This window comes from Protomyctophum bolini (genome assembly GCF_963924005.1).
Source record: "Protomyctophum bolini genome assembly, chromosome: 3".
NCBI lineage: Eukaryota > Metazoa > Chordata > Actinopteri > Myctophiformes > Myctophidae > Protomyctophum > Protomyctophum bolini.
The window spans coordinates 37280377-37304912 of record NC_137864.1 but is presented as its reverse complement, the minus strand read 5'-3'; the positions used below and the strand labels follow the sequence as shown (position 1 = coordinate 37304912).

At 42.7% G+C, this 24536-nt stretch overlaps 1 protein-coding gene across 1 annotated transcript in view; it reads right to left on the bottom strand.

Moving 5' to 3' along the window:
• pkn1a (protein kinase N1a) overlaps positions 1-20754 on the bottom strand; it is a 79712-nt gene extending 58958 nt beyond the window's left edge. The window contains exon 1 of the mRNA XM_080759893.1: positions 19780-20754. Coding sequence (XP_080616019.1) covers positions 19780-19794 — 15 coding nt within the window. The 5' untranslated portion in view covers positions 19795-20754. The remainder of the gene's footprint in view (positions 1-19779) is intronic.
• Between the last annotated feature and the right edge of the window lie 3782 nt (positions 20755-24536).

The following is a 24536-nucleotide window of genomic DNA, read 5'->3' as shown; positions in this document are numbered from 1 at the left end:
AGAGGCAGGGAAAAGGATAGAAGAGAGAAGTGAACAAACAGCACACAATGGAATAAATAAATGGTTTAAGAAGAACAAGCGGGGTAGAATGACAGCTGTAATGACCACGCCCCTCTGGAGAATGAGGACACAACAGATGGACATGGTTTGACCCTTGACTCTCATCTACCACATTGGGGCCAATCACCGGTCTTTATGGCTCACCCTCGAGCTGCTCCACTCACATCACTTTGTCCACACACACACACACACACACACACACACCATCAAAAATGTCAAAACATTGCTGCAGTACGGAAGGAGTTCTGAGCGGACAGGAGTACATGTGGAGGATTGACAAAAGGTTCACGCATACTCCAGTTTTAGGTAATAAGGTTAGTAAAAAACAGAGAGATGTGTTCGGGTGAGCGGTGAGTCGCTTATCACCGTGGCGTGACGCCATGTTGTAGTTTTCCCAACCACCGCGGTGGTCACCTTATCACAGTTTATATTATAAACTGGTGTATGTGTGGGCCTTTATACATCTTTCATTCCTCCCTCTCTTCCTTCACTTCCATGTTGAGCAGCATGTCAGGGAAGAGTCGTTTCATTCTGCTGAACACGGGCCAACCAGGAGTCAGGACTGGTTACTGCCCTAGCTGCCTTTACACACACGCCAAAGCATTGCAAAGATATAAGCCCAAATAGATCATTTATGCTCAGGGACACTTCAACACAAAGACCGGGTCCAGGGGCGAACAGGGAGCCTGCTGTTTCCCAGGCAGGCGGCCTCTCTACCCATTCAGTTATAGCTGCCTTGCCTGGTGACGATAATAATCAACAAAGGCAACCTAGACTAGAGGCGTGCATAGGTGGGCCACTATGTTCAGCACATTCTGGTAGACATTGACATACGTACATACAGCATTGCATATGCATTTACTAAATTATAATGGTGGTTCCTAACTGCTAGCTAGGCTAGCCTAGCACAACACAACACACGTTCTGTGTGTTTATCCCAGCCGAAACACTGAAAGTAAACGACGGAGAGAGTTATAGAGTGAGACGGAGAAAACCAGGGAGGTTTGAAGTACAAACATTCCCAGGTGGGAATGTAAACAGAGACGAGCTTCATATCCATAACAACTGAACTATGGCCTTTCCTGAAAGACACAAGATAGACAGATGCTGGTGACTCATGGGAAAATATCTACGGATAAGAGAATCCTCACCCTCCTGAAAGAATGTGTGTGCACACTAACACTACACCCACCTCCATCCAGCCCAACCGAAACCCCAACACACACACACGCGCGCACACACATACGGATCTTCAGTCAGCGTGTATGGGTCCTTTAGCACAGCAAGCCATATGTCCGTTCCAGACATGCTTAGGTCAGTGAGTGGATCGGACACCTGTCAATCATCATCCGATACCTGTCCTGCACTCAACACGACAAATTGGACAGACAACCCCCCCCCCCCCTCCTTCCCCCACACCGTTTTACTCTCTTCCTCTGTGACTTACTGTACTTACAGTATGTCGACACCTGTCAATCATCTGATACCTTCGACAGGTCAGGCACCTGCCAATCAGCCTGAGGCGCGAGTGACTAATTCCCGTACCAGTTGCCGTGCAATCCCCCCCCCCCCCCCCCTCGAATTATATAATATAATATTATTATATTGTATATTATATTATATTTGGTATGTCGCGTGGTCGCGGCCAGAGGAGAGGAGGCGGGTGGGCGGGGGAGGGGGCAGCCCAACGCAAATGGCACGACAATTAGTGACTCGCGCCTGAGGCCACACATATCATTAGACCACCTAATCCCAGTGAGCAGGCCATGGTAGAGACGTACTGTATGCTGGTCAGTACTAGTGTAAGTATCCATAGACCAATCAGTGGAGGGCTGCCCTGGGCACAATAATAGCTGCGGTGTCACACATTACCGCAGCATTGATTGCCTACAGCTGGCCTGCAGGGCACCACTCCGTGGATTTGTCTATATACAGTGACTCTATTTGAACACCAGGATACGCACCAAAAGTGGTTTTTATAACTATTTTGAGTCAAACTCATCGCACACCTGTAGCTTATACATGGCAAAGATAACGTACCTATAAGCATAATGTGTTATTATTTATAACACGTTGCGACATGACGCGTTGTGAGATTGTTTCATTTTGAAGTGTTAGTGAAAAAACGTAAAGAGATTTAAAATGTTTACCTAGGATGCCAGGTTGAAAGTGGTTAAAAACATCAAATATATATATTTTAGTTTATAGAATTTGCATCAGTATATTACTAATATTTTGTCCTACAATGAGGTTATCAAAAACATGGCCCTCTTAAATTTATTTTGAAGACCACTGGAAATTTGCAAGACAATTTTCTCCAGCAGCAAACAGCCCTGTGTCTGTTTGTTTGCAAGCGCTTGTGTCTTCACTGTGGATGTGGTGTTGTTCGCATGACTGACTTTCTCTGAAATGCCCATGTCACTTTACGTTTGTAGTTCAATGAAAGCTTAGAATTCAAAGTGACAGGACTGCATTAAGAATGATTCAGAAAGGGGAATTCGGAGCAAAAGGTTACGTACAATTGCTACCGTCTAAGCGCACTGGAGAGAGAGAGTGTGTGTGTGTGTGTGTGTGTGTGTGTGTGTGTGTGTGTGTGTGTGTGTGTGTGACTGTGTGTGTGTGTGTGGCATGCGAACACCGTAAAACCCTTAGTGGTGGTTTAACTCTACAAATAGACATTATAAGGTCCACATTTTTACACACTCCAGAGTTAAATTAACATTGTGGATTTCACTGTGTTTGTGCACTTGAATCATCTTAATGAAACATCTGGAGGCATTCCTGAGATGTCTGAGGGGTGACAGCAGCTCGAACCTGGCAGGAAGAAAGGAGAGCGGGAGGGAGGGAAGGAAGGGAGGGAAGAGGGAGGGGGCGATAAAGGGGGGACTCGTCTCAGAGTAAATGAAACAGGGCAGAGATGGCAGGGTGGAGACGCAGGAAGAAACAAACGTAGAGAGAAGGGAAGAGAACAGTTTGCCTGATCAATGTCCCTCTCGTCTGTAGAACAGATTATGGAAAAGACAGATGAGACTAAAAGGAATAGTGTTGTTATACCATCTATCTACATACATTCCAGGAATCTCTGTATGTATGTATATTTACAGTATATGTACTGAATGTATGCCTGTCTGTGTGTGTGTAATGTGTATGTCCTTTGCATATCTTTAAAGCCGTTCACTTCACTCTTAGCGGGTGTATCACTGAGGACCAGAAGTGTAGTGTTTTGAGTGTGAAGTGGATCCAATGAGTGGTTCTCCAGAACTGGCTCGCTCTGAAAGTACAGAACATTCGGAATGATGGCCCACGCCCTGAACCGTACTGTGCTGCGGCACTGTACTACGGTAGTTGAATCAAATCCTCAAGATGTACGTCTTTCTTTCACCAACAGTGTTACCAGATAGAAAGTCTAAAATCTCTCATGATTTGACATTTTCACCTCCGCCCAAAAGGTATCGATGTGAGTTACAGTATGAGTAGATCAATACAGTTCAAGGTCTGTCAGTTAGCAGAATAACTTGAGAACAGATGGTTGTATTTTCATGACACTTTGTGGGAATGTTCAGTAGGCTCCCCCGAAGAGATGATTCACTTTTGGGTTGAAAAGGACTAAGGATGCAGTCACACTCAAAGGTCTGGAAAGTTTTGGAAAAATAACATAATCACTCATATTTAAGGTGGAAATGGCATATCTTGGCAAATGTAGTGTTGCTTGAGGTATGCACTCTACTGTACAAAAAAATATTTATAGTTCTTTTAATATTTTAGTGTCTTTTGAACATCATTATGAAACCTAGGATTATGAAACCTGCTCAGCAACAGATAGCCTTTTAGTTTGGACCTATAGCAGACACAGATAAATTGGCAAAATAAACGCACAGACTGATAGGTAGACACACAGACAGGTTCATGCCCAAACTAACAGACAAACTGTTAAGAGCTGCGATAAGGCACACGGCCATATGTCTCCATACTCACTGCACGGCTGTGGGAAAACCCCAAACTCATGCTGGGTTTTTGCATTTGAACTGAAGCTACCTTCGTTCACTTTCTGACGCCCCAAGCTTTTACACTCTCTTCCTCTCTTTCAGACTTTTCATTTGTGCCCGTTTCAGAGCCAAGGATGAGAAAATCAGGATAGGGGAGGGGACCTACACCACCCATCCCTAAGAGACACAGACAGAACATCTCAGCAGAGAGCGAAATAAATTACCAGAAGCAGAGAGAGCCAGAGACAGACAAAGAAAGAAAGATGTACCGCCTGAAAAAAGGGAATGGTAGAGTCAGTGAGAGAGGGAGAGATGGCCAGCAAAATAGAAGGGAGGTGGGGAGGGTGGATGGGGGACTGGTGGGTTAGGTTTTCAATGCTAGAAGCAATTGATGGATAAAAGAGCATGTGAGAGTGCGTGCTCACTGGGAGGCAGGATAAGTCCACTGACAAATACAGTGATATGAGAGAATAATAGACAGAGAAAGATACACAAAGAGAGAGATTGCAACATGGACGAAGAAACTGAATGGAACAAATAAATAATGCTGTTAAAAAGTAATTGAATTAATTTGAAAATGCATACATACAAAAAAAACAATCAAAGTAAGCATAAACTATGAGAGGAAACGAGACAAAGAGATGATTAATTTCAGAGAAAGGGTGGATGTCAGCAGCAGCATATGGTCAAGGGAGGAAGAGAGATCATTGAAAGCATATCTTTGGCATACAGCCATTGCTGTACTGAACGTCAGTAGTTCACTATTGCAGCCAAAGGGAGAGAAGTGGAGAGGACGAATGGAGGAAATAAACAAGGTTTTATCATTGGATTCAAACCAGAGTCCTCTGGCTCACAAGGAACATAATGGTCTGTGCACAAACTGGCACCTCTGGCAAACTGGCACCTGAACCCAAGTGATTTCTTTTTTACTATACATGACTGTCCTACTTTTGGTCAGAAACCTCAGACATGGCCGTGTACACCGTTTTGCGAGGGGAGGAGGTTCCCTATTGTAAATTAAGAGAGAAATGATGTAATATTTAAAAGGGCACATTTCTTCTATGAAGGCAATCGGGGCAGATGCTTGGGCATCGGTTGGCTCATACCTACCCTTAGGGACAGTAGGGACTGCATGAATCTATAACCTGCTGTGCGTGTGTGTGTGTCAAACCAATACATGGTTAAGTCATGTGAACATAATGTATCTGTGCATAGGGGTGTGTGGACAGACACACTACTAGGCCACGTGGCACTGCTGAGCCAATGATTGTACTGTACATTAAATGCACAAAAAATGACTTTTTCAACAAAAACAAAAAAACTTGATTTTTTTCCCTCTCCCGTAGAAGTTCATGAAGTGAATCCAGCATGTAGGTTTTGAGATAAGGTTTGGGACCAAATTGGCTCTATGCACACATAATAACTATTTCTAGTACTCCCTGGGCCCTGCTCTACTTCCTTCCTTCACAGGTGTTACCCATACAAATTAAGGCTCTGTTCAGTGGTTCTCAAATATTTTAATTTCAAGGACCCCCATACAAATGAAACCAAATGGACCTGTAAGACCTGTACACGTCCATTTGAAACCCACTCACACTTTGAGACCCACTGGTGTGTGTTTCCGGTGGGTTCATTAGTATCATCGGTAACACCTGTGAAGGAAGTTGGGAAGGGGCCCAAGTTCTTTCCACAATGGAGTGTGTGCATAGAGCCCATAGGCATAGGTGAACCGACGGAGAGACAGTACAGACGTCACAGTACAAGTTGTCAGGTTTTAGTTTTCCAGGTGAGTGGTTCTGTCTGTATGAAAACGCACTGAGCTGAGACGTGAGCAACAGCTGATATGACAGATGCTGGGAGCATGCTTACTGGTAGCTACTGAATATGGGGTGCAATTTATTTAATGCATATCTATTATAAATAATAATCGAACATTTCTTAATCAATTAAAAAATTCAAAAAAGTGAAAACTACAAGCTTGAGGCCTGGGCCATGGATCAGTGGTCCAGGCTCCTTGGCTGGTAATACAGTCTGGCAGTGTGCCGCGGATTCGACTCCCGATCCAGACGGCCTTTACTGCATGTCTTCCCCCCATCTCTCTCCCCCATTTCCTGTCAGACTACCGTCTGTCCCTCCATAAAAAATATATAAAATAAAGGCGAAAGCCACAACAAAAAAAAAACATAAAATAAACTAGCTTGTGAAAAAGTGCTATTTTCAGTAGAAATGTCTGTGTGTATGCGAGGGAGAGAGAGGGGGATGGAGAGAGAGATGAAAAGCTGCAAGGAGTGCATCATATAATTGTTATGAGAGTGAGTATGCACACTCCTGTACAGTGAAACAAAAGCAGAGCAATATGATTGCAGTGACAACGCTTAAAACAAATACTCAGGTGTGGCAACAGTAGTGGAGACCAGCTGAACAGGTCTGTCACTCTGTGTGACTGCATGCTGCCGGAACCTGCTGGAACAAGCTCCACTCAGCGGCTGTGGCTCAGTTGATAGATGTGGGAGAGGTATTTATAGTCATCGGCTGGTGGTTTTTAAGGTGGTGGACGTTGTGCCATTAGTGACTAACAATGAGGACATTTTGTTTGGTAGTGGAGATATTTTTGTTAGTTTCATTTTGTATAGCCCATTTAGATCTGAGGCCAATTCTAAAAACCTAGGTTTTCTGAAAACAAAGAAAAAAATAAAAAATAAAAATATATGTTGCTACATGTATAGCATCAACTAATGAGACACAGAGGTAACTCCCGGATTGAAAGGTATAACAACGTATATTGCAATTATTTTTGCGTAATCCAAAAAGCTTTACATAGATTGTGCATTACATTCACCCATTCACACACACATTCATACACCAATGGCGGAGGAAACCATGCAAGGCACCAACCTGCACATCAGGAGCAATTATGGGTTCGGAGTCTTCATGCTCAAGGACACTTCGACACTAACCCGGGATCGAACTGGGAACCTTGCATCCGGCTGCTCTATCGGCCACTCTACACCCTGAGGCCTCATTCACACATATCAAACACCAATCAAGGAAATGTTTGGTAGTTTTTCTAGGCTTCGTACACAACAAACAACTGTGCTATGCTCTGTTTGGTCAAACCACATGACTTCCATTGGAAAGCATTGAAACACGAACAGCACAGAGCATGTTCGTCTGATATGTGTGTACGAAGCCTTAGGCCACCACAATGCTTTTCCAATGGGAGTCAGATGGTTTGACCAAACATTTTTGTTTGATGGGAGAAGGGGAAGAACACCACCAGCAATCAAACACAAATGTTTGGTCAAACCATGTGACTCCTATTGGAACAGCATTGTGGTGGCCTAAAAAAACATTTGCTTGATTGGTGTTTGACACGTGTGAATGAGGCCTGAGCCAGACCATTACATCATTTGGTGGGGAAAGAAATACGCCAAAGAAACAAGTCATCATAAATACATTTTGGGTTATATTGGAATTACATTTGATTACACCTTTCATAAAATGAGCATATGGGTAATGTGGAAAGTGACACATTCTATTAAATTCTTTTTTTAATCACAGAGAGATTCTAAACCATAATGGAGCTTAAGAGAGTGACAGGTTGAGTAGATGAAGATGCTCTCATATTTAGCACATGTTGGTGGTGTGAAGGAGGTGGAGGCTTACTAAATTAATTACAAAAGATGGGAGCTGTGATAAAGTGCTGGTTGGGTGGGTTGTGATCGAATTACACGGAGAGGATTAGTGCTGGGATTAAGTAGGCCTGTCATTACATAATGGTCTGATCAGAATTATTTCTGCTAATCACAATTATTTTATATGTTAGAAGTTAGAACTAAGAATCGATTACATGAATCTATATAAAAAGCAGGATAAAATTAACAGAAATAAATGTCATATGTCCATCTCGTTTTCTATGTTCTTTTAGCCACTTTCAACCTGCCATTCCTATTTTGGACAATTTCTAAAAAGTTCATACATTGTACAAAATATCTACAATCTATAAATTCCCAATGCATCACAATACATTACATTGTGAGCTTGTAGACTAACTATTTTCACTATTTTAGAAAAATCTTGAAAGCATAACATTATTGTTATTATTTTTTATTTTTGTCATTTCAATAATAGGCTTGTGCAATGTTTATTTATTATGTTCCCATTTTCAGTGACAAAAACACAATTAAATCACCACACTTATTGTGTATGAAAGTTAATCGTCAACTAAAATGCCATGATCCTGACAGCCCTTGGATTAAAGGAGGTTTGACCCAGATGGAATAAATGGTTTATTGCAGGTCACAGTAGTAATACATGTTAAGACATCTATTCTCATCTGACAATTTCGTATTCCATAGAGTAGTGTCCATAGTGGCAAAAGATAAATGTTCCACTCATATTGGTTTCAGTATGATTACAGCTTGTTTCCACTTGTGTCATTGACCATACACAAGGAAGACTTCCCAAAAGTTATAATCTCATGAGCCAGGTGTGTCCTCTTGCTAGGCCTGTCACAATGATTACATAAGCTAATCGCCTGATTGCAATTATTTTACATTATCGTTTCCGTGTTTGGGGTGCATATGTCATATCCAGGAGGAGCCGTTGCATCCATCCAGTGCTTGTGACATTGATTAGGCAGCCAGAAAGTGATGCTGACTGCTTATCACAAAGATTATGCTTGATTTACACATGGTTCATTGTGAGCAAGGGTTGTGCGCAGACAATAGCAGATGTTTGTATATCTGCTATTATACAGTGCCGAAAACGGGTGTGTAACCAAGCATAAAGTATGCCTTAAATGTCATGCGGTGTCGTCTGTGCCTACTTGGGCATTGGGTGTGCCAGCAGAAATGAATACAGATACCGGTAGGCTACTCTTCACTTGAGTTTGTCTGTCTCTGTGCACTTGCACATACGATCAGGAAGTTGGTGCTGACATTTCTCTCTGTTTCCGAGACAGACAGAGCAGTTCACTGTACAGTGGGTGCAGTTGTACAAAACCGGTTTTTAAGATTGAAAACTGTCTGTGTCAAATGTTACGGCATTCCCCTCCCCCTCTCATCTTAACTGTCAGTTCAACGGTCACCTGATTCCACACACCCACTACACGGCCACCTAAGGCAGGTGGATAGAGCTATTTTCGGCACCGAGAGCTTTTCAGGAACTTGACCAACTTGAAAAATTTTTTTTATTGTTTATTCTGAAACATTCCCCAGCACCCAAATTGTTAAATATAAGTGTTCATATGAAGTAAACGCTCGGAAATTCTAAGTTGAGCAAGTGGATTTTCTTAGTATTGGGAAGTTGTTACAGAAGTTTGCAATATATAATGTAGGCTATAACAGAATAAACATGTTTCAGAAGTGGACCCCAGAGGTCTCTGTCTCACCATCGTTTTCAGCCATACAGGTCAAGACAAGAATTGTTCCAGCCTTCGTTTCACCTCGTTTTGAAGGGTTTCCCAATAGACTCTTATCAGCGTAACTTGATCTTCAGCCCATTCTAATGAGTAAGTATTGTTTAGAGTGAGACTTTAATAAGTCCCTGAGTCTATTTATACACCTCCACACACCACACCCACACTTGTGTATTCTCATTATGACGCATGAGAATACACACACACACGCATGCACACGCGCACAAACTTGGATAAAGTCCAACTTGAAACAAGATCTTATCAACATAATATTTGCCTGCTAGATTTCAAATGATACAAAATAGAAAATACACACATTCAGTGTGGACCCCCTTGAAAACTGTCACTGTATACTGTCGTAATTTACTGCGAATATAGTACACAGTGCACTGTAATGGCATTCACAGGTGTTTCCCAATGACAGGAAAAAGCCAAGCAAATACTAAGAAATGCATCAGATGGAATATCATGCAGTATATCTGCCAATATATATAAATATCTGTTATAAAAGTGTTAAAAACTTGTACTTGGAAGTTTGGACTAAGAGAGATGTCTCCTTGGCTGAAGACTGATAAGCACCAATAGCACTATTTTGGGGGCCAAAAGAAATTAAATCCTAGCCTCTCCCTTCTAATTATCCCCAGTGGATGATACGGTCCTGAGGTCCAACCATACCCAGAGCGGAAAAATAGGGGAGGCCGCAGTAAAAGGAGGAAAGAAGTGAGGAGAGGCGTGCAGGGGAGGGGAGACAAGGAGGACAGACCAGCTGGTGTATTGCCTCAGAAGGGAGAAATGGGAGGGAGGGAGACTGAGTGAGCCAGGGAGGGGATACATACAACAGAAGTGGATATCACTTTACACAGGGGGGACACCCAACTGTTGCTCTCTCCCAAAACAACTATTGATTAGACATTAGACCGAAGAACATTGGTCTCCTAGTCAGTGTGTGCTCAAACTTTTTCATGTCAAGGAGCCCCGATTTTAATATGCATTTGGCCACGGACGGACCACCATCTGAAACTATTTTTATACCATTACTAACTCAATTACTTAACTCTTGTAATGTTGCCGGGGGCCCCCACATGGATCCCTGGGAGTCCCCACTCCCTAGACCTAGGGGTGGGCGATGTGGAAAATACTCATTATCTTTGGCCAACGAAACCGTCGTTCTACGGAAGTATAAATTAAGGTATAGAATTGCAAATCACAGAATGTGCATTCCGTGTATCATGATATACAATATATCTGAAAAGGCAGATCTCTCGACGATACCCCCTACCCAGACCCCAAGTACAGTACCTTGTCCTCCGGCAGAGCTGGAGCTGCTGTAGAGCGAGACCTGTACAGTGACTACGGTTCATATTGGACAACACTATTGATCCATAACATAAAACTGCCAGGAGCATGACTGGATGATCTCATTGATCTCAGCACAGAAATCCAATACAGTTAGTTATTCTGGTGGTGTGTCATGGTGTGTAAACCTAGTCGACAATAGTTGTTTACTGGTGTTTACATGTAATCATGACAGCCCTAATTCTCACACACTGTGAAAGCCTATTACATTCAGAAACCATGCTGGCGGTTTACTCGATTGGCCAATAGTGACTACCTTTCACTGTCTTATTAGCCACAGGCAGTCAGTGATAAAAGGCTGATAGAGTTAACAGGATCTCCAGTCACAGACAAAATAAAGCAGCGTCTGGCTAAACAGGGCTGGTGTTCATTTCCCACACTGAATGTGACATTGTGGGGTTGAAATTTTCCTTTACAGCTTCAAATAATAAATTGGGTCACATTGAGGAAAAGTCCCACAGAACAAGGCTTAACCAGTACACCAAACAATAGTGTTTCCTTCTCATAATGTGTAGCTGTCCTCTGCTGTGACCCCTGGGGACACATTTGATCCCATTACGTTTTCCTTCTCCGCTTTGTTCAAATTGTCTGATAGCCGACCCCCTAATGTGGGGGAAATCACCCTGTATGGTGGGTCAGATTGTGCCAAAACTAAAGGCAAGAGAAGTAGAAATTTCTAGAGTGGTAGCTTAAATAGAAAAGAAAATAAATGGCCATTAGTGGCCCATTTTGTGAGTGTGAAGGGACATTCTTTTTTTGGGACCCCGATATCCGGGTGTCAAGACAATCATCCCATGTTTCTCTGCATATACAGTCGTATCCCTACAGGTTTAAGTAGGCTAACAAATTGAGCTACTGGGACGCCAGGAACAACCACCACGAAACATCAAAACATTGCGTTGTAGCAGGGCTTACATGATAGTGACTTTGCAAACTAAGGATTAAGGCAAATAGGGCCAGTCACTCACATTGTACTAAGTATTTTTTACTTATTGATAGGGCTAATTTGGTAGAAAAATAGTACAGTTTGAGTTCATCTATCCATCTTCAACCGCTTATCCGTAGTCTGGTCAGAGGGACACAGTTCATCTGACCAACATTAATTAAACAAAAATGATTTCATGTCTTCTGTATTGAATGACTGCCTTATTATGTTCCCCTCTAAAATAGGGACACATAATAATGCCCCTCACTTCACACGAGACGAGTGTGATCCCCCCCCACCCCAAAATGGAGATATTTAAGTTTAGATACAGATCTATCGTTATATTTCAATCCATATTGCAATTTTGCAAAACACACACACACACACACACACACACACACACACACACACACACACACACACACACACACTATATCATATTAAATAGCTGTACTTCCCTTTCACCACATTCCAGTACTCACTCAAATGCAATGTCATAGTCTAGTTTCTAGAGTTGAAATAATCTGTTTTGCAATAGATGCGTAAACTGCTGATTGCATCTTTAATTAAGAAGTACAGATGTATTTTCTGCTGGCATAAAAGCAGTCTGAAAGACAATCCATCTCAGACCAGACAGGACTGAGACAGTAAGAGGGAGCTGGCTGTTGGGAGCATGTTATGTTCTATTTTAGACCTCTAAATGTGAGGCTGTGTCACTGAAGATAACGATCCCATTAGCAAACCCACTGCTTGTTAGCTTTATTGGCTGGCTAATGAGAGAACTCCGTTCGTGTAGCTCTCTCTACATTAGAGTTGTTCGTTTTGTGCTGCCACACAATCCTAGTGGCCACATACACATAGATAGTTAACCCTAAGTGGCAGGCTGTTTAAATAGTCGAGCAGTGCTGAGTTGTATAGGCCTGGGATCAATGTTTCTGGTCAAGTGGCCCTGCATGGCATAATGAAGAAAGGTTACGGTCTGAAAGCAGGGCTGGAGTTAGGCGCAAGAGGAATGGTGGATTAAACAAAACACTTCTAGGTTGCCTCACAGACAGTACAAAGTGAACAGTCTTACACTGTCATGTTTCTCTGTACATCACAGGCCACCAGCTGTCCAGCTGGCTAATAGTATGTCTATGCAACGATGCATTGCGATACAATTATTGCCCGGTACAATACTGTGATCATTCGAATCTGTGAAGAACAAAACAAACAATGAATCGTACTTTTACTTTTTATCCGTGTCATTTTAGATTAGAGTTACAAAATAATATCATCTAGTCTACATTGGCTATTTATTTTTTGAAAGATCTCGAACAAATCTTTGAATATATATATTTTGAAAGAAAATCTTTGCTTCTGGGGGTCCCTGGAAAACAATATTTTCAGAAGGGGTCCGCAGCCAAATTCATATAATTTTGGAGGTCCTCGATATGAAAAAGGTCTCATATAGCAACACAAGTGTTTCAGAAAACCGTTTTAGAAAACTAGATTTAGGAGACATTTGTAGTTTCGGTCTCAGGTCTTAATGGGTTCATCTAGGTTTATGTTCACTTGTTCATCGTACACAGTTGCACGCGCGTTGTAGAGAATATAAATTTGGCTTTGGCAGGAAAGTTGTTAATGCAGCAGTGCACAATGTGCAGTTTATCATGAATAAATGCTGCTGCTGCTGATCAGGTGCATGGTGTGGTATGTCGGCCCTCAGACCAAGCTTTGCAGCTCAAAACACGCTGTGTTTGTTTTGGGGAGGCGCTTCCCGTGACCGCTTCATTTTAAACTGACTTCTAGGAATATAATAACAGATCGCTGGCCGAACCTGGGTAGCCTGACAATAGTGGATCTACAAGCTCACAGCACTCTCATCATCTCATTTTAAGAAGTGGGATGGGTAGGGGGAAAGGATGGAGATGGTGATATTTGGAACACAGGGGCGTGTCACTATGAGGACAAGAGAATTATAGGATTTCTGCCAGTGGTAAGTGGAGAGAACCTACAGAATTCCCTGACCCTGGGATGGTGCACTGCCGGGGTCACACAAATAATTGCGATTAACGATTTAATTGTGTTTTTGGCATTGAACATTGGATCATATGAATATAGAATACCTTTCTGTTTGCCTCGTAAGAAAAGAAAAGTGATACAATTATGACACAATAATTGATGATTATTTAGATGATAATTGTGACAGGCCTAAGTGTATGTTAATCACCACAAATCAGATCAGATATAGTACTGTAATGTCAAAAGTCCCACACAAATATGCATCGAATGTCCACTCAAACAATGACAAAACCCGTTTGAAGCCATGGAAGCGTTGCAGTAGACGCAGACAGATATCCAGACAAGCATTGAAAGCGCATTTACAAATATGCAAACAATATGAGCTGGCTTCTTTTTACACACACACAAGGCAGCACTCGTGGCCTGGGCTTTACACCACTGGGCGTGGGGGTTGGTTGGTTGGTTGGCTAGTTGGGTCGGATAGTTGAGGGTGTGGTCCTCGAGTCTGCCCAAGCTAGGATATGGGGAAGTGAACAGACAGGCGAAGTGAATGTGATCTGGACTGCCAGTGTGTCAGACAATAGATCCTATTGTGCTGCTACTGTCAGAGAGCCTCATCATCAGCATAATGGCCAGCCTTTAGATCCCTTAGCCTCTATTCCACCCTCAGGCCCCAACAGGCCTCGTCCACCACTGTGCTGCTGTACCTCTTGAGAGGAGTAGGGGCCGTTACCATAGTTGTGTAAAAATGTCAGAAATAGTTGATCAATAAGCTTGCAGCACGTCACTTCGCGTTGTAAGTGTTGAGCTTCGTGTTCTATGTGTTGAACTTGTTGATCAACTATTTCCGTTATTTTACATAGATCGTACATGGAAACGATTGACGATTATGCAAGAATCGTGATTATCTCAAATAATTGCGATTAGACGATTATGCAAATGTCTAGAGATGAGTAGCCTATTGTTGGCCTTGCATGTTTAGCTTATTGACTACTAACTCACTGGATCTTATTGCCAACCATTTTTCCAAAGCATACTGTACTTTGTTTGGTCTTTGAGCAAACCAATGTTGTACACTGAATACGATGAGTGCATTGGTTATTTCTCGGTCTTCAGTTACTCCAATGTTCTGTAATGAAATGTATTAGCTTGGGTTCTGTCTGTCGACATGGCCAAAATGCAGTGCTGAGAAAAGCATGAGATATGTGCATAACAGTCGCATTACGTCATACAACGGCTTATGGGAAGTATCCCCATGAATTCCCCCGTGTGTCTGCCGCTGTGTATGCATTTCATGAAACTACTACAGTATGTGGTGATTTGGGGGAATCAGCTGTGCAGTTCAGCTTCCCTGTAAACAGTGGTGGGAAAAGTACTCACATTTTTTACTTAAGTAAAAAGTACCGATACTGCAATATAGAAGTACTCAGTCTCAGTTACAAGTAAAAAGTCTGGAATTCAAAATGTACTTGAGTAAAAGTACAAAAGTATTGGCATCCAAATGTACTTGAAGTACCAAAAGTAAAAGTACTCACAATGTGTCGCATTGACACATTGGGATTTGAGAGTGACTGTGAGCTTGTAGATGTTTTCAAATGGCCGAAATGTACAGTATATAGGGCTGGAGTGGTTAATGTCTGTTTAAATACTAGTAACTAAGGTTTTCAAATAAATGTAGTGGAGTAAAAGTATAATATTTGCATCCGAGATGTAGTAGAAGTAAAAGTACTGAAAATTAGAAATGGTAAAAAAGAATTACCTCAAAATTGTACTTAAGTAAATCTACGTAGTTACTTTACAGTACACCACTGCAACTCCCTTACATGATGGTGTACAGATAAGTTATTACCAACACTTGTGTTGCAGCTTTCCCCACTTGTTTGCTCATTTCCCCTTTGACCTCAATGAGGAAGCGTGACGCAGTTTGGTTCAGATTCCTATTGGGGTTGTTTTGCATCCAGTCTTCCTGTGGGGTGAACAAAAGGCACGCTGTGACCGAAGAGGCTGCAGAGCGCCACTGCGGTCTGCTGCCTCCCGTCCACAACCAGAGGCATGTGATGTATAGATATACGATGTGTGATAAACCTCTTATCCCTCATATCTGATGCGTGAGAAAATGTGAGAAATGGTAGACGGCCGCACACTGCGAGGCCATACAGTACACTGCAATGTAGGACCATTACCAATTAGCCGTGTTCTCTATATAGGTATAAGAGGATAATATACTTGTCTTGGATGACATTTATTATAATATGCACTGGATTCCAAAACATACTTGACACAAACCATATGCAAACATTGTTGCATTCCAAAATGTGTCACCTGAAATGCTTAGCCTGAAACAAACAGTATTTCGCTCAGTTGACTTTATCAAGTAGGATATACAGTAGGATCCCTTCAAGTTCAAATATGTCCATCAATGCCAAAGCCACCCCCACCCCGGCAATACTTCAAGTACCTCGCCTGGATTCTTGACTTGGGGTGTGAATCTGGACCCAAGCTGAGCTCACCATAGACAAAAAGGCAGCATAGAGCAAAGAGCAAAGACTTCACTTTGTGTTATAACATCATGGTACAACATCAGTTACATTTGACAAAACCTACCAGCATCTTCTCTGGCCCAGTGGGCTATTCTCTACTTGATAGATTATATGTGTGAACACAAACTGAAACTATATGGACCAGCAGCAGTACAGGTAATGTGTAGAAGAGCAACAATGGTGTGACGTACAGTGATAAACACACAAAAGGTGTATGACAAAGAAACAATGACAGAAGACAGTCGGCAAATAATATATATGAAGATCAACAGACTGCGAGAAATCGCTAATGTTACTGCTGCCGAATTAGTTACATTTTCGCTAGAAACATACTGTGTCAAATATGAGTGACTGACTGTCGTAAACGATACAGACACACCTCCCCGACAATATCGGAGAGAGAGTTTGTTTATGTTTCGACCACAATTATTATTATACGAGACGATTTTAAGATCCCATGTTATTCTCCATAGAGAAAACCTTCCGCAAACCCCTTGGGACCAGGGGATAACAACAGGACTTTGTCGCTCTATTGGGAACTCCTTATATGGTTATGGTTGAGTCATGGTGACGTGAACGTCAGAGGTCACCAGCGGGACGGTCTGCCGGCCGTCCTTCCTTACTCCAAATTTTATATAGGATAATAACTCACACAAGGGAGAGTTAACTTAAGTGCTTCTTCAGTCAAACCCTGAGAATCCAGTATGGTAAGATCTTGTGACAGAGAAGGGAATAATAGTTTCCAGTGTTCTCAGACTAGTGGCGACTGAGTGCCCTTTCCCCTTCTTTTCCACACTTCAGTGCTCTTACAATGACATTGATCGAGGTGGGGGTGGGGGGGGGGGCTTCCTTCCAACTCCTTCTTTTCTTCTCCCATCATCCTCGTCTGTTTGGCCATTCTACATAACAGTGTGTGAGCCCGCTGAGGGTTGGTACGGGGCAAAAGATAAACAGCCCCAGTATGGAAAAGATGAAATGTCAAAGCTGCGTTCTCCTCTCCCAGTGTCTGTTACTTAACTTTCAAGAACGAATTCCACGAAACACGTTTCGGGGAATATACTGTGTGTGTGTGTGTGTGTGTGTGTGTGTGTGTGTAGATAGAAGAACACTTTCTAATCACAGTTTAGAATGCACATATATACACTGTATAATACCAATATATGACAGATTTTGCCAGTGGAAATGGATTTAATCAACCTCCAGTCAATGATCATTTGCCTGCAAAGGTGCAATGTGTAAAGAACACTTTCAAGACACAACCCTACCGTCATGCACTAGTTGCAGGGAGGGATGTGCTGTGGATTTTTGAGGGGCACTAGCCTCTCCAACGTCTGGCTTTCAACTAGTCTATGGACTTTTAATGAAGTAAAGAAAACAGCACCCCACGTGACATCATGTGGGGTGCTTTCTAAAGTTTGTTTAGACCACTTTAAATAAACAGAGTACGATGTTTGTTTAAAGAAGTGAGGGGCCCCTCACTTCACACAAGTGTGATCTTTAGCTAGTGGTGGCGCTATGTCATGTGCAGGCGCTCGTGAGCGATCACAGATTGAAATAACCTCTTTAATGTGTGTAAAGACATTCCCATTTATGTTAACTAGCCAAGCTATCTGACTGGGGAACATCAAGGCACCAACAGCTACAATTAGCCATAGTTGAGGTGGCGAACCAACCCAGAAGTACAAAGCTTTTAAAAGCATTCAGAAGACATGGTGTATTTAAGTAGGATACATAATTGAGCACAGACTTTGCCTTTTTTTTTTTTTTTACAACCAACACATGGTGGGGTTATGACTTCCTGACATAAACTTCTAGGAGTGAAAATAAAGTCTAGTCATTGAACAGACTTGAACTCAAGTGTGAAAAATATAACATACACTTAAAATTGGCACAGAGAACTGTTGAATAACTTGCATACTTGGTTTATGGGTAAAACAGCAAGCCTAAAAGAAGATTTTAAGCCCACGAGTCTGTATAAGTCAGTGACCTCTGTTTCAGTGCAATAGGCAAATGAAAGCATACAGGAGACTAGACTGGCAAGAACCAGGCGGAACACAGAAAAGCCACTTCCTCATACTTAAAGCATGACATTTTCAGACAATTATTACTGTAGGCAACCTGGCTTTAAGCCACTTACACTTGGCCAATGAGAAATGTTCACCTTCTTCCACTTGCTCTTTGCTCAGCTAATTGCAATTGTGGAGAATGAGATAACAAATGCTGGCTTCTTGTAGCATTACAAAAATGATATGGTGATACTTCCAGTTCCAACTAATTGTTGAGGGGCGCAGCTTTTTGCATCTGTGCGTCTGTAGCACAGAATGTGATGATTTTATTGGCTGAGCACGGAATGTGATGATGTATATTGTATGATGATAAGAGCACCCCTCACTTCACACAAGTGTGATTGATTTGCACTGGGAATTGCATGAGGAAAGGGTGCATAGTGCAGTTAGCCAAATGCTCTTTGTCTTTGTGAGTTCTGATTTGAGGACCTGGGTTTGAATCAAACTGCTGTTTTGTCCCTGCATGTCTCGTTTCTCCCCTCTCTCTCTGCCTTAGTATAGGTTCCATGTATTTCTACAACACTGTCTAAATAATAAAGCAATGCCAATAAAAGAAGAAGAAAAAACAATTGCATGGGAAAACAGGTGGACTGTCCTACTGCCAAATGCTTCATCATACCTCCCCATTGTACACTGGTATTGTCACTTTTCAGTTGACATACACTAGCACTACTGTCAACCTGGTTCACTCAGTCATTTCAGAGTGGCTCTTCTCCCTCGACGGTCTGTCTCTAATGATTTTATTCTGGAGGCTGGGGGGGCATGATGATAAACATGCACTGCCTTATCGCTTGCATGACACATCAGGCAAATGCAAGTGTTGTCATGATGACACAGTCATCCCTTGTAAAACGCCATGTAAGCAGTCTGCACACGGCATGCTCGCTAATGCTTCCATGAACTAGTAATGCCCTCTTTATGTGTGTGTGTGTGTGTGTGTGTGTGTGTGTGTGTGTGTGTGTGTGTGTGTGTGTGTGTGTGTGTGTGTGTGTTACAAACACCAACCACTATTGTGCCTGTGTGTGCCCTAGCTTTAACTCCCAACATCTTCAAAACAACACTTTCTTATTACAGAACACACACACACACACCCCCAATCTGGTAAAGAAGCACCAAGGTGACCCCAACAACTGCAGCTCAACCCCCCCCCCCCCGACCACCACCACCCCCCAGAGGGCCCTGCCTGCTGCCACAAGTGTCACATGCTTCATTAATAACTAGAACAAGAAACAAACTGTCCCACCACCCCACGTTAAGTCTGCTTTAGTCTTTAAGTTAAGTGGATATACTGTGTGTACGCAGCTCAGACGTTCTCACAAATGGCCATTTGGAGCACACACAACAGAACACACGCAGCACTGGCAGCGCAGCAGGCACTGAGGGTGAAAAAGTATTAAAAAACGGTCAACTTAAATGAACTTACTTCATCGTTCGCCATCGTTCGTTGTTCGTCCGGCCCCGGGTCGACGGTTGCGCGCTCGTGTCTTCTGCAGTAACGGACAGTTTCAGATAGCAGCTAAGCGGCACATCAGGGATTGTCCGACACTTCCTGATAATTTAACCTAAATAATGTCAGAACAAGTGGGGAGGAAAGGGGATGTAAACTAATACAGTAACCCGTTTCGCAAAGTGCTATATTATGAACTTAATACATTCCATTCACAGTCACACAAAGGCAGGCAGGACGTATGAATGATAATCCGTATTGTTGGATCGCTTGCCCCAGAACGCGCCACTGCCCAAATCAAGAGTTGGTGATCCACCTCCTCCCCAACCAACGTCTGTCTGGACAACGTTTAGTTGTGACTTGTGACACTTTCTTCCAACAGCAACAGGATTAAAAACGCAGATCACTGTCCACGCAATGTCAAATAAGAAGAAGAATATCCAGGAAAACAATTTGGTTTCCGAATAGTCATTGTTCTGGGCTGGCTGCTCGACTGGGTCGCCTGCTATTCCACCACAGCTAACAAGAAGAGCACAATAAAAACAGAGCACCAGGACTCATCTTCAGCTCTGCACAGAGTGCTGCTGCTGATGATCCACAAAAAACGTATGCTGATACAAAGTGTCTTCTTCTCCTTTGTAGTAACATCCGCGAAATGTCTCTCACTCACACACACACACACACACACACACACACAGTATCACATGCCACAAAGCCGCCTGTCACTCCAACACAAGCCCATTTTTCCGACTGACTAGAGAGCGGTCTAATGTTGTTTTTCTTCTTCCGGATATCGCACTGACTTTTCGAAACACAGAGAGAAAGAAATATAAATGGTTTATAAAAAATATTGCCGTTCTTCTTGATTCATGGACAGTCAAACATCACCACACTGGCTGCCTGGCTGTGGCTGCGCCTGCTGCTGCTGGGAGGAGACACACACCGACAACACTTTCCTAGACAAGCAGCGCGTTCTCGGCGCATTCGTTCGTTGTTGGGTTGGTAGACTGGCTGCGGGTACGCGCCTAAATATGTCACGTGACCGCGTCTAATAAACCAACTGTTGATTACGTCAGTTAAGTGTCTTGTGTCTTTCTTTAATCATGATGCATCCATGATCCAGGCCAGGGGGTTCATACATTAATGTGCATTTTATTAAGGATTAAATTTGGAATAGTGTTTATTTTTTTAGCACATTTTTAAAGTGTTAAAATCGACTAGGGGCCCGGGGGTGCTAAAAAACAAATGGGGGCGTGGTATAACAAATCAGACAATACATTTTTCAATCATTACAAAATCACAGTCAGGGCCAATCATTACAAAATCACAGTCAGGATATGTTTCATAACAATGTATAATTGCAAACGCAGTGATTGCGAATGCAGTGAGCACTTACTATGAGACCTAGCAGATCATGTCTGTCTGTGTGTGTGTCTGTCTGTCCCGCTATACCTCCAAATATGGAGTGTGTTGCATCAGCAATCACTCAGCTCCATATATGGGCACAAAAGGGGCCAGGTCCACATATACAGTAACAGCGGGACAGACACACAGACAGACAGACAGACAGACAGACAGACAGACTGCGCGTCTTTGGTAGTAAGCCTAGTAGTAACAATGTAGTTAAAATGTACAACTATTTGGGGGGATATGCTTCATTAATTAAGCTGTTGAAAAACAACATAGGTTATGATATGATATATTACATGATCAATTCTATTGAATAAAACATTGAAGTGAAAGAGTAGGGGATGATGACAGCATTGAAAAAAGTGTGTGGCCGACTGGCCGTCACAAATTTGGCCATAAATGATTTGGCCGTCTGATATTCATAAAACCTGTTTGTTATCTGTAATGGCCATGGCCATTAGCAGGTTATAGCAGACACTGTTAAAACACTAAACACTTCTCAGCTAGGCTTGAACCTCTAAACCACCTCTGCAGTTATATTTTGTTTTAGTTTTTCTCTTGAAATTGTTTTGATGTTCATGTTTGTATGTATGATTCACTGTAGCTGATGGAATTATATGATATCTGTAGGCCTATGTAATATTTGTTATATCTCAGTAAGAGATATACCCGGTTTCCCAAAGGACACACCATGGTGTAAGAGCCGAAGAGGTATGGTGCTGCACATGCTCAGCTGCCCTCTAGGCCGCACATGAAGCCTGTGAACATAGACATTCCATGCATAGATGTGCCACGCAATGGTAGGCCTCAGGCCTCAGGTCTACCATTCTGACATTTAATTTAATAATATTTGGACTGCTGGACAGCTGACAGTAGGCTCTCTTCACTCTTAATATATTTTTAATTCAATTTAATTTCTTTGATTCTGAAGTAGGCCTCAGCTTTGAGGGTCTGTGTAAACACAAACATTGAAGACAAACATGAGGACACATAATATAACAAAATACATACATAAATGGATGCACCTGGGACGTATCCTCAGTGATGTATCCCAAGGTCATCGGGGTTTCGGGTCTCGCAACATCATACCCCTCACTCAGGTGACCCAGCCGGGAGTGATCAAGTCCCGACTTACGTCCCAGTAGCTACCCTCGATAAGTCCCATTAGGGAAAAACCAGGGCCACACAATCCATTCCTCCTGAACTACTCTGCCGGGACTGGGAGGTAACATTCTGGCACATGGAAGGACTAGGCTCTGTGGGTTGACACCTGTCCGGGCCCCTCCTACGTCTCACCAGGTCCACTCCTGCTCTCACCAGGTCAGGCCCTGTGCGTTGCACCAGACTCCCAGCACCAGGCACTTTATTCAGGAATGGTGGATTCTCAAGCCGCAACGGTTCCGCAGGCTCCACCTTGCCCTTGGTGGTGCCGCAGGCTCCGCTTGAGGCTTGCATGGCCCTCCTAAAGGCCTCACCGTGGGTTTGTTGGGCTTCTTCCTCACGGAAGACACAGGCTGGGGCGCTAACCCATACTGCTCCCGGGTGCCGTCTAATTTCCGGCTGCCACCCGTCTCTCCGGTGGTCACCAGACTATTCCTGGTTGTCACTTAGTCTATTCCTATGAGTCACTATAAATAGAAGAACTATAACAAAATACATACATAAATGGATGCACCTGGGACGTATCCTCAGTGATGTACACATTGTGATTGGCCAGAATGAGAGGTAATGTCATTTATAAACAGTGGTTTTACTACAGTATGTGACAATAAACTTATTGATTATACAAGAAATTACCACAGCAAGTAGTACTCGACAGGTGGTATAACTGGGGCTATGGGACTCACCAACAACTCCATTATATAGCTGCTGAGAAGTTTATACAATGCATCTTAGTGGATTCTGGATGGATGGAGGTAGTGGAATATCAAATTATAAGTATTGGCCAAGTATGTTACACTTTATTGAAACCCTATTACATGATAGTGACACAGTGTAATTAGATAATTGAATATGTATGTCTTATGCGTGCGTGCAATAACAGTTATAGGTCTGCTTTGATATTTTTCCAAAATGTGAAAATGGTCTAAAATAATATTAAAGGATGCATGATCAATGACATTATGAGACCTAAACTTAACCTTCAAGTTATTGTTTAACTTTATGGTGCACTGGACATATGGTGTATCTTGAGTGTACAGGGTGTGATGAAGTCAGATCAAGATATGGAATGTCAGAATAGGTCAGCTTCATATATGGAGATCTAGGGTGGCAGCGGGGGCAGTGTATTGAATATACAGGGTTTGATTAAGGCTGGGCCTTCATTTTCGGACCTATTGAGAACTCTAGTTTTCACCGGCTGCACAAATAACTTTAGGCCGTCACAACTCCGTAGTTGTGGCATTGTGTTGTAGACACCAGGGTCAGGAGCTGTGAAGTCGTGTTGTAAGCTGTATTGCCCATATTGTACAGATTTCCACAGAAATCTGGGGGTGGCGGGCCGCGGGACGCTTTCAATGGGGTGGCCTGAATGGCTGACGTACTGTATACTGTTCAAGCCTTGGTACGCTTGTATCGGGGTGGCTTGAAGGGCCGACCGCATACTGTTCAAGCCTTCCATTCCCATTATCGGATATGGGAAAGTTGCTCACCGGATATTTAGTCTCCATACATGGAGATATCCGAGTTGCACATTGGGTTATATGACATGTCTAGTATGACAATCCCTATATTTGGTCCGGGCTGACTTAGTGCAAGCTGCTGACATCAGATCGATGTGGCAAAACCCATATACAGATAGATATGATTGGCCTATCATCGTGACAAAGCATAGTCGGATAATATAGTGGTCTGCTCAAGGCTACGCTGTCACACGGTTAAGCATCCTGGTTAAGTTCTAATCGGACACCACTGCTAACCTATAGGCAACCAGCACTAGTTCAAGCTATTTTCTATTGGTGATTGACGGGGAGAGTGACGAGGATTGTGGGTTAGGTGTCGTGACAAAAAACGCAAAGTCTCATAGTTAACTGCGACCTTCGGTCACAATTATCCAGAATATAGAGGGTAGCCTATGCGCGTGACATCATCATCATACCAGGAAGTTATACGGGAATGCCTACTGAGTGGCAAAAACCTACTTTCTGGCCTTGACAGTCCATACATCCAAACAGAAAGTCCGATTTCATTGCATGAAATTACTTTAAACAACATTAAATTCACTTTGCCACTCGATTTGCCACTCGATCTGCCATTCACTATATGAATGGTGGCACTGATTCAATCCAACTTTGATTAAATTATTAATTGATTGATTGAATACT